The sequence below is a fragment of the Calypte anna genome, chromosome 1 (genome assembly GCF_003957555.1).
Source record: "Calypte anna isolate BGI_N300 chromosome 1, bCalAnn1_v1.p, whole genome shotgun sequence".
Classification (NCBI taxonomy): domain Eukaryota; kingdom Metazoa; phylum Chordata; class Aves; order Apodiformes; family Trochilidae; genus Calypte; species Calypte anna.
In genome coordinates this window covers 84,961,568-84,978,235 of record NC_044244.1, presented here as the reverse complement: position 1 = coordinate 84,978,235, position 16,668 = coordinate 84,961,568, and the positions used below count along the sequence as shown (strand labels likewise).

The 16,668-nt window shown below is 43.2% G+C and overlaps 1 protein-coding gene across 1 annotated transcript in view; it reads left to right on the top strand.

Moving 5' to 3' along the window:
* The window catches only part of TBX15 (T-box transcription factor 15), a 111,134-nt gene extending 105,167 nt beyond the window's left edge, over positions 1-5,967 (top strand). Inside the window, exon 8 of the mRNA XM_030467075.1 lies at positions 5,904-5,967. Within this exon, the coding sequence (XP_030322935.1) occupies positions 5,904-5,911 (8 nt within the window). The 3' untranslated portion in view covers positions 5,912-5,967. The remainder of the gene's footprint in view (positions 1-5,903) is intronic.
* Positions 5,968-16,668: the final 10,701 nt, after the last annotated feature.

Sequence of the window (16,668 nt, the reverse complement as noted above, 5' to 3'; positions counted from 1 at the left end):
TGGATATGAGTCAGCTACCAGTGAGTACAGCTCCTCTCTGCACACCTACAAAGCTATATCTTAAAAAAACACCCTTTAGTGATTTACCATCATGCTGACTTATTTGTATCTCTCAAGCAAAGAAAAGACTTCCAGCCTACCAGGGCATTAAGCACATCATTCAGTGTAATGGTAGGGATGTCTCTTAATTTTCCCTTTGAGTCTGAAAGCCTCCACCAGCCCTGCATTTCTCAGCTCCTTAAGAGCAAACAACAGTTTATTTATCTGCAGTGTCATGCAGCACATTGGCTTGAAGCTGCCTTGTGCACCTCATGGACTATACACTGGGATTTTTTAACTAGTTCTCCAGTTGTCCTCAGTATCTCCAAAAGCCACTCCTAGTCTTTATTCTCTTCTCATCCTCTGCTGCTGTTTTTCCCTTGGGTCAGACAGAGATCCTCAATCCTGTAGTAATATTATTTTCCTTACACCACTCGTGGGAATGTAGGGATGAACACAGTGTCTGGCTCTGACACTGACAGATCTCCTGCTGCTCCCAGGGAGATGCCCAAATGTTACAAAGATGAACCATATGGGCAGCCCCAGCACTTGAGGCCATTAATAGGAATTTTTAAGCAACTGTGATTGATGGGGCAGCTCTTACAAGTCTGAGATCAATGAAAATGCAACTTGATCTTTTGAACTCAACTCCTTAATTTTTTTTGTTCCCTTTTCTGCAGAGAATCCCATAAAACCATTTCTGCGCAGACAAAAGCTGTCTGGGACACTTCATCTGAATTTGTCATGCATTTTCCTTTCACTCCCCCCTCCACTGTCTTTGCAGTTTCACATGCAGTTTGGTTTTGAGTCTTTCTCCATGATTTGTACAGGCATTTTAAGATCAGCTTTTTCAGTACTTGTGATTGGACATTTTCTTGAAGATACTTGTTGAAATTTGATATTTTTCTTTTGATTTCAATTTAATTAATTTACCCTTCATTACAACCTGAATACCAGGGCAAAAAATGGTAGGAAAGAAGAAAAGTAAAAGCGTCTGAAGTCAGAGGAAAGGCTGAACAACCTTCAGGAGAAACTAGAGAGCCTAAGAACTAGAACGAGGGTGCAACATATAGCCATGTCTAATGGGGTTTGAAATATCCAATATTGATCTTTTTCCCTCATGATCTTCTGACACAAGTCAACACTACCCAAAATGGCTCCATTTTTCAATATTCTCTATCAGACTCTTAACCAAAAGAGAAGTCAGTCCTAGTACCTTTGAATGGGGTCAGTCCTCAGGCAAAATGGCAATAATCTTCTACTGCCTGGATGTTTCTGGAAATAAAACTTCTAGGAGGCTGGCATCCATTTCACAACTAGAGAATAATGAGCCTAGAAAGGCAGAGGGAGAGGTCGGCTTCTTAGAAACACATACAAGGGATTAGGGAGAGTCTGGGGAGCAAGGACAAAGAGCAAGGGTGGCATGGGGAGCTGTGGTTGGCTTAGTGACACACAAGAGAACCCAGGGTGCAGGAAGAGACCAAAAGCAGTATGGATAGCATGGGGGAAGCGTGAGGAGAGGAGAGGAGAGGAGAGGAGGAGGAGAGGAGAGGAGGAGGAGAGGAGAGGAGAGGAGAGGAGAGGAGAGGAGAGGAGAGGAGAGGAGAGGAGAGGAGAGGAGAGGAGAGGAGAGGAGAGGAGAGGAGAGGAGAGGAGAGGAGAGGAGAGGAGAGGAGAGGAGAGGAGAGGAGAGGAGAGGAGAGGAGAGGAGAGGAGAGGAGAGGAGTTTCCCCTTACATTATCAGATTTACAAAACCCGTTCCCAAGGGATGTGGTCCTGGATGGAGGGGTGTCTGCAGCTACAGGGTAGGAATGATGGGTCCAGCATACCTGTCTGTAGCTCTGGACAATGGGTAAACAGCTGCTTAGCAATGGGAAGTATTTGTGCACTCTCCTGACCTCAGGCACCCCAAAGTGTTCAAGAACTTTGATACCTTCTAGCAGTCAGCACAGACACAGTTAAAGTTGTATGCAGCCTGGAGACTCTGTCTTCAAATAAGCACTTCAGTGGTCTCATACAGATTGTTCATAATGTGGATCACTGTCAGGGCCTCACCAGGATCTTCTGAAGCACACAAATCTCAGCTTTGCAGTTCATATGTGACACTGTGGTATCCACAGGGATGCTCTCAGACCGGATGGGTTAATCTAGTAAAAGCCCAGTGATAGGACTAGGGGGAGGATATACAGGCTGGAATGCAGGAAGTTCAATCTAAACATAAGAAAAATCTTTTTCACTGGGTGACAAGGCACTGGAACAGGCTGCTCAGGGAAGCTGTGGAGTCCTCTTCTCTGGAGATATTAAAAACCTGCCTGGGTGCAGTCCTGTGTAATGTGTTCTGAGTGATCCTGCTTTAGTGGGAGAGTTGGACTAGATGATCTCTAGAGGTCTCTTCCAACTTTGGTTTAAAAAAAAAAAAAAAAAAAAAAAGCATATGCCAAATGCAGCACTTCCTCATTAAAAATATGACACTCATTTAGCTGATGGTAGTGACTCAGACATGCCTTTAGCTCTGGAGTATGCCAGTGACAATGCTTCTAACCTGAGTGATTTGGACTTCACAGTCTTCTCTTTGTAACTAATACACGATTAACATATTCCTTAAAAATGGTCAGGGGAGCAGTCAGACATACCAGGCTGGCAGCATTAAAAATTGGACCTGTATCCCCAAAGAGCAGATTCAGGCTGACAAAAGCCAGGGCCAGCTTCTCAAACCCACACAGGGCTCTGGCCAGTGGCAGCTTTGAGAAGAGAGTGGTGAGCTCAGTTGCCAAGGCTTTCTCTGGCACTGGCTGCAGTTACTGAGGCTACCAAAAGCCGCAAGAAGGCAGCCAGATAATATCACTTCCTGCTGGCAAGGCTTGGTTCTTAGAACCACCTACTGACTGGAAGCTCTTTAATTGTCATCTCCCAACTTTTCTAGGTCAATTGCAGCACAAGGTTGAGGTTTAGCAGGAGACCCAAACCTTAGGTGGGCTAATCCACCTCTCCTGGCAGACAGTCTACCTCATTTGGGCACTCCTTGAACCAGGTGAGTGAGTGCTTCATCAAAACAGCAGCCTGGTTTTACAGGCCTGTGACTGGTAACATTTAGCATTTTCCGACCATGATCATTAATAAAGGACTGAATGGTTTTAGGGAAGTTCCTTTCAGCCTTGCTTTCTCTGGGTCTCCGCTTTTTTCTTTCTTTCTCATCTTCTATTCTGTCTTCTAAAACTTCCTTTCCAATGACACTGACTCTGCTACTTACAGTCGCTGCTGTGGATCTCAGTCAGCCTTGTTGATCCCTGCTGCAAGTGACAACACTTCTCACTGACTTTTATATATCAGCTTAACAGCCTGATAACAACTGGACAGAACTGGATATTCCTGGCACTCTGTGTATACACCATGCAAGGCTTGTAGTACAGCACTAGCTATATTTTGCTGTCTCTTGCTCTTGAACTGTTACCTTCTGATTGTTCAAAAATGACTCATGAGGTTCATATGGTCCAAATTAAGTCCATGGCTGAACACTTGTGGGGTGGTGGATTACTTCAAGTATTTTAGGCAGAATCCTAATATTCGTTGTATGCCTGCAAACTCCTGTGATTTTTCAGCAAGAAACATAATAGAAATTTTGCAAACTACAAAAATGTTTCATAAGCTGAGGATCTGAACCGTATTTCCATGCTCACTTAATAACTTCTGTAGCACCCTATGGTTATTGCATCTATAAAGCAATGTTGTTAAAGAAACTTTCAGTCTCTTGAAAACACTACTCCATTTTTGGGCACTAGTTTAACACTAGTCTTACACTAGAACTGTCCTTCACATAGTGGAGCAATCTTCACCAGGAGTTTCTTTAAAAACCACGATAAACATCTCATGGGACATTTCTGTTATCATGAGTTGTATAAGATGTTATCTGCATACAAAATATCCATGTTGAGCTCTGGCTGGCAGGATAATCTTTACTGTCAGCAGTTCTTTTCCAAGCCATCCTAAGAGTTTGTCTCCCTGTTCTCACCTTCCTTACATCTGCAGCACTGGTTCTGCACTCCTGGTTCACCAGTACTGCTTCTTACCACCAAAGCAATGCTGTAGCATTTTCAGAGCACATTTGGTGGTGAATTGTTGCAGAATGGGCAAGTCCTTCTCCTGGTGCACAAGCAGTTACTGCTGTCAACAGCACTTTCAGAGCTGCTGCTAAGCTTACTCTGCATTTGACAAGTATGTAGGTAAAATGCAAAAAGCCAAAGGGACAAAAGTCTTGACTTCTCTGTTCTCCATTACCCTAAAAATCTGGCATATCTACTATTTTGGGGGGCTGTACTGTTCTTCTGGAAGTCACTATTGCACCCCAGAATTTGATGTGGAAAAAAAATTACCCTTCCCTAGGTCTTAATTCTTTCATGCTTCTTTTTCTAGCATTCCCAAAGGGTGTTCAAAATGCCTTTAGCACTTGGACAGTCCATTTTAAATTTTAGCAGAGGCTGGAGGGTTTGCCAGTGGTTTTGCTTTCCCAGCATGAGCCAAACATGCCTGCCAGGTTTCTCAAGAGGGGATGTAAGATTTTCCAATTTCAAAATAGGTCAACGAAGCAAAAAATATTGAAACTCAAAGTGAATGTGTGTTATTAAAGGATTCTCTGTTGTAGAGGAAGGAGGGCTGGCAAACACCTGAGGGTGCTGGGAACTTCTCCTATGTGACCTGGGGCTCTTGGGAAATGACCTCTACCATCCTGGAGGCACAGGAATGCGATAGCGGTGAACATCAGTCCTGCGTGTTGTGGGCAACTTAGTGGAAAAACCTGTAAATACTGCGGAATGTTGTGAATTGTTTCAGAGGCATGTGCTGTGCATTTCATTCTCTGTAACTCTCTTTTCATAACAGTTAGCTACTGTCTAAGAAGGAAAGAAAAGTAGAGGTTTCATGGTTACAGGAGGTATATAGTGTCGATGGATTTGCATAGTATTTAGAAGAGTTAGAGTTACATTGCAGTGATGTGGTCCTACAGTGCTTGCTAATTCCCTCTTCTCCCTGAATACTTCCTCCTGGCTCCTGCTCTTGTTTGTTTGGACATATCCAGTCTGTTACTCCTCTACCCAAGCCCTGTGCAATTACCGAACAATTGCAGTTCAACACATTAAGGCTGCATTTAATATTCTGCAGCAAATCTCAGGTTGAAAGCATATCCAGGTGGAGGACATGCTGCCCTGTCTACAAACATAGACTTGGCCATCCAGACTGTTCAAATGGGAGCCCCATTCATTTTTCTCTTTCTGCCTATTTCCAGCTTGCTTTCTATCTCAAAATGTTGCTCTCCATCCATGCATCTATTCAAGCAAAGGCAATAAACAGTCTTAAAATTCCACTTGACTGCCTAGCAAAGAAGAAAGAACAAGAAGTGTTCCCAAGAGAGTTTCTGTGATGATGATCTCCACATCAGAGGCAGGGCTTTATATTTGTCAAACTTCCGTTGCAGAGTTCAAGTTTCACACAGATATAACCCCATCCTTACACACACTTGGCAGCTTCTTACTCTGCAAAGTGTCTGAAGTGTGTCAGAACTAGCAGAGCTATTCTACCCTGATTCTAATAAGGGGCAAACCTCCCATCAAACATCTAATGGTATTGCAAAGGTAACCCTGGAAAACTGCCTGGAAATGCCCTTTCCTCTTTCTACCTTGAGAGCTGGTTTTAATTGCCCTCCTTTTGTGGCAAATGGGGGTAGAGGTGGTGACATCAAGCCCTTCTTGGCAGCTCCCTTTTCACAAGGAAGCATGCGTTCAATTAGAGGATTTTAATTAAAATACTTCTCTGTAGCATCCTGTTTCCAGGCCCTGCTGTAAATTTAACTTGACATTCTCTCATTTAACAGGTGGGTGAGATTATTCTGAGAGCTGCCAGATGGAAGAAAGCAGAAACAGGGCTGGCTGTTGAGAAAGAAGAATGAAGAGAGGAAGAGAGAGAAAAAGCAAGGAGTGGGACAGATATCTGCTGCATATCTGTCAATATTTACTATATAACATGTTATGCCTTTCTGTGATGTTTCTTCATTGCCATATGCACATGACTTCCATTTCTTTTGAAGGATAAAAGTGGCAAATCCAGGATCAATGAAGTTGTATTTGATTTCCTTTCCTTTTGGACTGGAGCAGATCATGTATAACCAATGAAAGGCAATTGATACAGAATTTTAAGTATCCCCATCCTACCCCTGAAAAATTATTAACCCACCCTTGAATCTGAGAAGCAGAATTAACAGCTCTGGGGCTGCAGCTGTAGCCATGGGAGTGGGGAGCAGAGCTTCTGCTGCTGCATCTGTGTCAGCACCAGCTCCCTGATGCAATGGGTTAAAGGATACAGGAGATTGCTTCCAAGACCTTATATTCAGTGGCAAGCAGGAGCAAAGAGGAGAAATGTGGAAAGCTGCCAGCTGGGAGTCTGTAAGGTAGAAAGGCAGAAGACAGGGATGGGTAGCAAAGAAAATGAAAGGGAACAAAGGAAGAGACAAAAAGGGTAACGACAGTCTTGGAAGGGTGAACCTTGGGGGACAGAAAAGGAAGAACTGCTGGGACATGCTGAGCAGAGGGAGAGGACAGGATCAGCAAGGCGAGAAGTAGAGTGGAAGAGAAATAAATACCCTTATAGTCTTCCTTTCCCTTTGAAAGCAATATAACATAAGGGAATCAAAGATAAAAGTTCAGTGTGGAAGAGTGCCTATACTGATCTCATTCCACTTGACTATGTAGGACCATGGTACTCTGACCCATTTACCACGACATGTTGTGCCAGAGATGGGACCTCCAGTGCAGGGTAGAGGCTTCCTGAGCCAGTAAAAAGCTGTGATGCAAGCAAAGAGGAGGTTATAAGCTCTCAGAAGTGTTGCTTGCTGCTGTCAGAACTCAGGATGATAACGCAATCACTTTTGCACTGTTTGCCTGAACTGGCTGTTTTCAAAGGAGACTTTTGCAGCAGAAGGCTTAGTGGATCAGGTGCTAGTGGAGAAAATTCCTGATAAGCCCCGACTTTCTTCTCCCCCTTTGGTAGGGTTCAGTTTAGGCTCCACCTTCAGAGGTCTGTAGCTCTCAGAGCTATTGATTACCACTTTATATTTGCTGTTCTAGATCCAAAGGTCTGCTGTGTGAATCCACGGTTTGTGGGATTTGGTTGTGGATCAGTAAATTTGAAATTGTCCATGTAAGTGCTGAAAGTTCTCACTGTTTCCCCACGAAGAATGAGATTTCGGATAGAGATGTAGGTAGTCCAGTATGGACACAAGAATATTTCATGGAGATGTAACTCCACTGAAAAGCCTACATCTGGGATGGAGTAGCAAAATACATAGGCATATTACACCTACGCTTGTGATTAGTCTTTGCTTGACAAGCTCGAAAAGTGGGCTCGTGAAAACTGCATGAAGTTCAACAAGGCCAAGTGCAAGGTTCTGGGTCAAGGAGATCCCATGCATGAATACAGGTTAAGAGGAGAAAAGATTATGGACATCCCTGAGGAGAAGGACACTGGTACACCAGAAGCTCATCAGGAGTCATCAGTGTGTGCTTGCTGCCCTGAAAGCCAACGATGCCCTGGGCTGCATCAGAAGAAGCAGTGACAGCCAGACAAGGGAGGGGATTCTCCCCCTCTGCTCTGCTCTTGTGAGACCCCACCTGGAGTAATGTGTCCAGTTCTGGAGTCCCCAGCATAGGAAGGACACAGAGCTCCTGGAACGTGACCAGAGGAGAGACACTAAAATGATAAGAGGGCTGGGGCACCTCCTCTGTGAAGCCAGGCTGAGGAAGTTGAGGTTGTTCAGCTTGGAGAAGAGGAGACTCCAATGCAACCTTACAGAAACCTTCCAATATCTGAAGGGTACCTACAAGAAAGCTGGAGTAGGGCTTTTTACATGGGTGTGTAGTGAGAGGACAGGGGGAAATGGTTTCATACTGGAAGAGAGGAGATTTAGGTTAGACATTGGAAAAAAAATTCTTTCCTGTGAGGGTGATGAAATGCTCAAACAGGTTGCTCAAGGAAGCTGTGGCTGCCCCCTCACTGGAAGTGTTCAAGGCCAGGTTGCATGGGGCCTTGTGCAACCTGATCTAGTGGATGGTGTCCCTGCCAGTGCAGGAGGGGTGGAACTGAAATGTAGCAAACTGAAATATTTCACTATACACCAATACCAAAACATATGGTTTCAGTCCTCCAAAGGGAAAAAATGGAAAAAAAAAAGGGGAAAAAAAGCTTCAGTGGAAGATTTTTCTTCAACAAGCACAGCCTAGACATTTGTGCAAGCTAAAGTTTACATCAGAAAATCATTGAACAAAATAAAGTGCTTTGGCCAGCAAAGCCAAATGTGACTTTTATCAGTCACGTAATCAGTCTCTAAAAAGAGATTTCAATTTTTTCCAATAGGATATGCCCTCTGTATTATTGCATCAATGGTCTTTAATTGCATCAGTATCCTGCCATTCTTTACCAGTCATGTCTCTTGTGAGTCTTTCTGTAATTTTCCCTGGGACCTACGCCAGGCTAATGTGCCTGTATTTAGTTGAGAAATCCCATTTATCCTCTTGAACAGAGGAACAACAACTCGCTTTTTTTCCCAGTCATCTGGAATCATCTCAGTGTTCCAGGACATGCGAAGTATCACCAGGAATAGCTCAGAAAGCTCTTCAGCAAGTCTCTTTCAAGCACTCTGGCAAAATGTACCTGGTCTGTGGACCGGAAAATGTTTAAATTTAGTAATTGTTCAGAAACTTCTCAAGTTACTCTTCAAAGTCTTTTCAGAGATCCTCAGAGAAGGGCTCACCAGGCTGACTGCTCAGCCCTCCTGTGTACCGCTGATATTCTGATATATGTGATATCAGATATATATGATATCATGAATTCTGATATAAGTGTCTCCCAGAACATTAGTTCCCAAGACCAAAGCCTGATGAAAGCCAAAGGTAAGGAACAGCAGAAGCCTCAGACAAGCCCCATGACCATGAACCTCCATGAGCAGGTGCTCCGTGAACAGCCCTGCAAACAAAGTCCACTTCATACTGCAGAAGTTGAAACCTTGTCCCAGGCTATGCCAGTCTGAGCTTGGGGAAACCCCATCTACACCTCAAGTAAATCAGGGACTCCAACCTTAAGCAAAGAAACTCAGGATACCATCCCCAGGCATCTGAGCCACAAAAATGAATAGAGGGCTGGAGCACCTCCCATAGGTGAGTGTCATATCCCATAGATAGGCTGAGGAAATTGGGGTTGTTCAGCCTGGAGAAGAGAAGGCTACACAGTGACTTTATAGTGACTTTCCAATATCTGAAGGGGACCTATGAGAAAGCTGGGGAAGGGCTCCAATGCTATTAATGTAACAACATGGCCTATAGGATTAGTTACATCCAAGGCTGCCAATTTTTAAACATTTGGACTCTTGTTTCATGCCATAGACCGCTGCTCAGACCTCTACATTGCCCATAGCCTTGCTTTTTCTGAAAAAAAAAAAAAAAAAAAAGAAGGAAAAAAAAAGGATAAAGTGATTTAGGAAAAGTTAATGCCCCCGAACAGATGCACCAGCAAGAGATGTGACAAAATGTCAAGTGGAATGTGCCTGAGGGTTTGGAATTTGGCAGTGGAAGCAGCAGATGAGTCCCTAGGATGGCATGTCCCCCAGAGGCCTGTCATGCTTTGGTGACAGCTGTGATTTTTATGGCCCAGCTTCAATGACAGTTTGGGAGGGGTCAGCTCTGCTCTTTTCTGACAGGAATTTGGTTTGTCATCAAATTCTAAAATCCCTCTGATTTATGGCATCAGTGACTGCTGGTGTTTTACTCAGATTCATGTCCTCTCCCCTGCTCCCTGCAGACAAGGAGGTTAAGGTGCACAGACTAATGTTCAAATTATACTAATCTGGAGGAAAAGTAAAGTGGTAGGTCATGAAGTGATACGAAGCACTGAGAAGAGGAGGTTCCAAATATCTCTCCTTAAGAACACTTCATTTGAAAACAGCTCTTCCACTGCCATCTGAACATCAACTCTTCTATTAATCGCCCCAGTTCCTAATCTGACAGATTTAACATGGTTCAGGAAATTAAAAGGTAACACCGTCCTACCCCTTAGTACCATGTCCCCTCATATGTGCCGTATGTGCCAGTGACAAAGCAAGCAGCCTCCCAGGAAGGTGATCTGCTCAGAAGATCTGAGTAGGTGTGGAATGCTTCCAGCCACACAGGATAAGGGCCATGTCAGCACAGCACTCTTCAGCTTCTCAGCTCTCATTTGGTGTGGCCATGGTGTGCATTTCGGTGGTCACTTAGCACCCAGCAGGGAACCCATGTGGCACTTGCAGACAGTCACTTAAGGCACAGGTAGCTCCTATTTCCCTCCTGGATCTTCTGACCACTCAAACGTTTTAATTTTTTTTTTTTATGTTTTGTTTTGGTTTTTTTTTTTCTACCAGGCTTGGTGAGATACAGTAACACAAACAGTTCTCAGTAAGCAAAGAACCCAACTCCCACCACCACTGGCATTTAATTCATATCCTAAGATAAGATGTTATAGAACAGGTAGCTCCATTGAGATTACTTTTTCAGCTGCCACAGCTTAAAATGGGAAAAACAAGTGTGTTGCTTCTACACATCACCTTCTCTGTCTTTATTTGTTTTAGTAAACCAGAGATATTAACTCTCTCCTGGTGGGAAATCCAGTTCTACTGAACTTCATAGCTGGTGGAAAATCCCAGGGTATGGTATATTCTTCGTGGAAGTGAATAGAGAAAGATGAAGGTGATGATTCAAACATCTGAGACAAGAAGAAACTACAGGTTCTGAAGCAGCCTCTCTGCAACGGTGAGAAATACTGACCTCAGACTAAGGCAGCTGTGATCACAGCATTATTAAAAAGTCCTAAAAGGAGTACAAGAAGCCCTGGGTACATCCCCATGAAAAGAGATGAGGACCTGCTCTAGTATCCCTCATGAACTCTGCTATAAATGTGGCTGCATGAGCCTTGGACAGAGCTGGAGAATTCAGGGATCTCTCTTTGTGGAGGTAACAACAAAACATTCAAAATCACTGAATACCCTATGACCAAGCTGTGTGTGCTCTGTGAGATCAAGAGAGGCTGAGTTGTGGGAATTCTCAGCATGTCACTTGACACTCCTCTTGCAAAATATGTTTATCTCCTCCCTGGATGCACCACCAATCTTGCCTGGCATCCTCCTACCCTTGGGTCATTTGCTTTTCTCTTTCCTATATTCTGCCACATGACATTTTTTGCTGTCTGAGTAGAAGTTCCTTCCCTTACTGCTTATTCAGGTTCTTTGCATGCTTGTAAACTCACTGTCTTACTAATTATCCAGTGATCCATTGGGTTTTCCAGCCAAATGTTAGAAAGACGTCACTTTCTACTGTAAATTTCTAGTGAAGTAAGTAAAAATTAATGAAAGAAAAGAAATATCTATCTATCTATCTATCTATATTTTTTTTTTTTAAACATGACTTGAAGGAGTCCGAGGTTCATATTTCTTATTGGAAATTGTCTGACCACAGGGTTACACAGGATAAATACAGTCCTTTCCACACAACAGATTAAAGGGATTTTACTTCAGCTTTCCCACAAAATTTGATTGAGATATTTGGGGAGTTTCTCTTTGCTCAGACAGGGGAGAAAATATTCCCAAAAGTAAGAGAAGCAATTCAAATCAATCAAGTACTTTTTCACCAAAATGAAAAAGCCTGGGATAATCATGGTAGAGCAACAGCAAGAGGAAGCTCAACTCAGATCCCTGCCCACAACGGATGCAGGGGACTCGCAGGATCCCAGGAGGTCGATCACACCTCCTGGGGACTTGGAAAAATGCTGAACTGGCCTTTGCTGTGGAAAAATTCCACTTCAATTTTCATAACCAGCTACAGTTTTGGTCTGATGAAAAACTTCATCTCAGCTATAAATGTCAGTCAGAGGTCAGTCAGGATGTCTTAGTACTTCTAGCGGGGTGGAAAACTTTAATAGTTTTGCCATCCATCCATCAGGATGAAAAATATTTTGAAATATCAGAATTTTCTGGTGAATGGGTGCTACAGATTCCAATAGTATTTATGTAGTCAGTTTTTTTCTCCATTTGCCATCACTCTATTAGTCACGTTACAGCATTTCTCACAATTAGCTCTCTGTGAGGGATGTATATGAATGGCAGTAGAAATCTATCCCAGAAGGACTGTTCTGCTTCCTTTACAGTTATTTTGGTTCTAGTCATCATAATATGCAATGGCCTAATTAGATACCAAACTCTCTCTGAACACCTCAGGATGCTGCATGCAGTTTGAGGACCGCACTGAAGCAGGAAAGGTCAATGCCACATGAAGTAGAAGAAAACTTTTTTCATTAATACTCTAAATATTTTCCCTTTGATTTGCAAGTGACTAAGTTCAGCAGGCACTATCCTTCTGCTTCTTTGGAGGGATAATAGTGCCAAAGAGCAGGCCTTGGGCCATATGAGTGATGCAGAGAAAACAAAGAACCAACTGATTACACATGCTAACATAATCAGAAAGTGTAAAATACTGGTTTTAGGGCCCCAAAAGACTCCCAAACCCCACAACCATTTGAATAAGCAATCAGAATTTTAGTACCATCTATCTGCCTCTAGATTCTACAACACTTCACAGACTTTTTTTTTTTTTTTTTTTTTCCCTCAGAAATGTTTTCCAGATTTCCTCTACTTCTGCTTCTTGCCAGTGATACAAATACCACAAGAACAGTCTATCTCAAAAGTGTTCTGGCAAACAATTCAGGTTCTGGCTAAGACTCTAACATGTATTGGCTACATTAGGCTTTTATAATGTGTTAGCTAGTCCCAGATAGCTACCATGTGGTGATAACGATTATTCAGTCCAAGCCCTAAAGGAGATACAGAAAGAGTTTGTGTAAAGTGGGAATCCATCACTGCAATGATGGTCTCATTCCTACACTTGCTGGGGGTGAATTTGGAATCCTGGCCTGTTACCACTGAAAGAGGTCCTACTCTTCCCAGCCTCATATTTGTGGGTTCACCGTCACTATTTGTCACCACTATTTCTTCTTAATATATTTTTCCCAGATTAGTGATGCAGAGGTTCTGAAGACCCTGGTGCAAGCCACGTATCTCTCTAAAGCAGCTAACAGACCCACAGTCCACTGGAGAAAATTGATTGTGTCAGGGTAAATAAGCAGCTGCTGGGCTGATCAGCCTCACCAAAGTCAAGGTTTGCACTCAAGTGATGATATTTTGGAGTTGCATGTCAGGTATAATTTAATACTGGGAGCCTAGAAGTGTCTGACTGGGCTTTGGAGGGAGCCTAACCACTGCATGTCAAATTAACTACTCAGTAGTGAGCTCCCCTGGCTAAATGACCACCCACTGGCCAGCTGCCACACCACAAAGCTCTCCATGCAACCTTCTCAAAAATGGAAACTTGTTATTCTGGAACTGCCCTGTGAATACCCGTTCTGTCAAGACTGAAGAGAAATATTTGGGGCAGGCAGGCTGAAAAAACAGAGAGGTGTTGGGTGTCAGAATTTATTTAAGTGGGCTTCAGCTTTTCATGGGAGTGATGGAGCTCAGCAGCCAGAGGATGGGAAGTATCTAGGGTTGGGGGGCTCAGTAGCTCAAGAAAATGCACTAGAGATAATCCCCAGATGCCTGGTATCATCATTTAGGTGAAAGAACAGAGCATTGCTTGTTCCTACGTGATGTGTGAGGCCTTCCTAAACCTCACAGGCATTCACAGGTAACAGCTGCCATCAGAGAAGGGCTCTGAGTGCACTACTGCTAGGAAATATCACTGGAAGGTGATTCCCAGGGGCCCCTGTAAGCTGATCTGCCAGGGAAGCTGGTATAGCCAAGAGTGAGAGATCCAGCCTCAGCAAATGACCTTTGCTTGAATCATCTGTAGAGTTAATGGTGAGCAGGCAGTGACAGATCATGAGGCCTTTTTGGAGTTCTTTGAGGGTGCTAGGCACTTCTGGTTGCTTCTCCCCCAAGAAAACTCTGGTTATCCAGAGCAGAAGACCTAACTAAACCACACCACATCTCTCTTTTCCAAAGGAAACCAGACTGGATAAGGGTTGATGAATACAAGACATCAGCTAAACATGCAATTAGAACACAAGCAGAGTGTGTCTAGGAGTCAGGAGCTTGACAGTGGTAAAATAGGATCCCTTGATAAAGATATGGACATCACCTAGAATCACAGGATCCTGCCAGCCTGAAGCAGAGTCAGCTGTGAGAACAGATCAGGTTGGTCAGGGCCTGCTCCAGTTGCAATATGTAACCTCTCCATCAGCATCTCCTACTGCTTTGCTGCCCTCACAGGACAAGATTCAGTGGTCTGGGGGTTTTCACACTAGAAGTTTAGTTGTTTGATAGTTTGTGTTTCTCTTCCTTCAATTACAAGTCAAATCTTACTTTCACGGGCATTTCCAAAGTGTTAGGACAATTACAGGCTTTTAACTACTGTGCATATGACAAGACTGCTTTCTAGAAAAAGCTTTGTTATTTGCTGTAAAATCAAAGGAGTAGCTGACTGTTTGATGAAGTGTTTGGTGTATTGTGTCTGTTTTAGAAAAGCAGGAACTCTGCTCTCAAGGAAGGACTGAAGCATTTAGCTAGCAATATCAGCATCTGAAATTATGGCACAAAAAGTCTGGTAGGAAATCCTATGAAAGACGAGATGAATTTAGAAGTTAGTATGGAATAACAATGTGGATCCCATTCAGTTTTTTAAGGTTTTAGGTAAGCCTTCGATGTGAAGACACCCCCTATACCTGATTAATGCAGAAGCAGCAAGAATGCTTTTGGGGACTTCAGAAAGGAGTAGCTTGAGGCTACATCTGAGTACTTCATGTTAAAACTACTAATTTTTTATTTACATCTGGAGGGGCATGGCAATTGTTATACCTGACCAAATGGGAATTAAATGTGCCCTGGTGTCCTTTCTGTAGTGAAGTCTGTGGGATGGCTTGTGAATTTTCACTTGCCCACCTGAGCCATGTACAAATATATGGTGTGACCTATTTTGAAATCACAAGCCCAGATGCCATAAAATTTAAACACCATAAGCTTGTATGCAGATGAGCAGTATGGCCTATGCATTTGTGAACTTGTTACTGACCTGCATTAAGGGCCTGGCTTAATGGAAAATCAAATTATAGGAATGGAAAAAATAAATATGCACCCTCCCTCAGTAACTGTGCTTGCAGAAGAGCAGGTGCATGTTTCAAGGACAGGTCAAAGTAACTTTAAAAACTTGGTCCTTCATGTCAGGTTATCAGACAAAAATAATTGTTTCCTTCCTTAGGAAGCCCATAACAACACAGGTTCCCCTCAGAAACTGAATTACCTTGTGTTTGCCAACAAAGAATCTTTTTGTTACATAAATCTGATGCCTACTTTACATCAGTACTGTGATGCAAATTTTACTCCAGGTCTAAGGGTCTTAACTACTTTGCAATAGCTGAGGAGACAGAGATTCACACAGAAGAACAAAAATGCTCCTAAGTCTTTTCATGCAGTCTACCTGCCTGTTCCTTTCTGGCCTTCCAGTGCCTATCACCACATGAGTGACTGGTGATTGACACACTGAATTCTCATATCCCTCCTTCACAGCTATCCAGACAACATGATATACCAAATAAGTCTGACAGAGATCCTTTCCATGCTGACATTTTTTGAGGCACAAGCGAAGTCTTCCCAGACTTCCAGCTTAATTGATATCCTTGCTAAACTCATGCTACCCTGTCCTTCCCCCAGAATTTCCAGGCTTTCTCCCTAAAAACATGATCTGCATCCAAAAGCCACTTTCCTCTTCAAGAAAGAGCAAGATAGGAATTGCCTGGTGGTTTTCTTTTTGCCTGTGCTCTCTCAAGGGACGGATTCTCATAGCTCCCTTCCTGGCTATCCTGATCAGAGAGAGCTCTTGTCAGTCTACCAGGAGGCTCAAAGGAGACAAGTTCAAGAGCTTATTTCAGGGATTTGAGTTTCCTGTATGACCTGTACAACACAGGAACTTTCGCAGATTAGCGGTTTCCCCAGAGGTGTAATTTCTAAAACAGCTCCTGAAACAGCATCAGGACTGATGCTCTGAGAGCACTACCCACCACCATGCACACCCTGCTTGGGATTCACAGTGGCACTGCCTCAGACTGGTTCTCATGAGCAACATGAGCAACCCATTTACCCCTCTTTACCTGCCCAAATGCAGTTGCAGGTCTTCTCAATTGGTCACATTTCTCAATCTCTCCACCCTTTAGACTGTCCTTTTCATAGTTTGTTTGCTTCTTAGTTTGCTTGTTTTTTTTGAGAATGAGATCTCCCTTCTTGTAAACATAATCTGCACATTTTTGTTGCTCTATATACACTTTGTATATATATATTTATGCACACATATGTTCAGCTGTTTTCAGCCTAACAAGCACCCCAATTTTCCTTACATCTATCAGATGCTCTCATCCTCATATACCATGCCACAGATCATAGTTTTTATAGTTGTTTTCAGATTATGTGTAAAAATACTCAGCCATGCTAGAGCAAAACCAGACCTCTGTAAGAGTGCACTAGAAACACATACCCTTTACTGAAGATTCTCTGTTAGCAAATGCAGTTTTCACTCACTTAT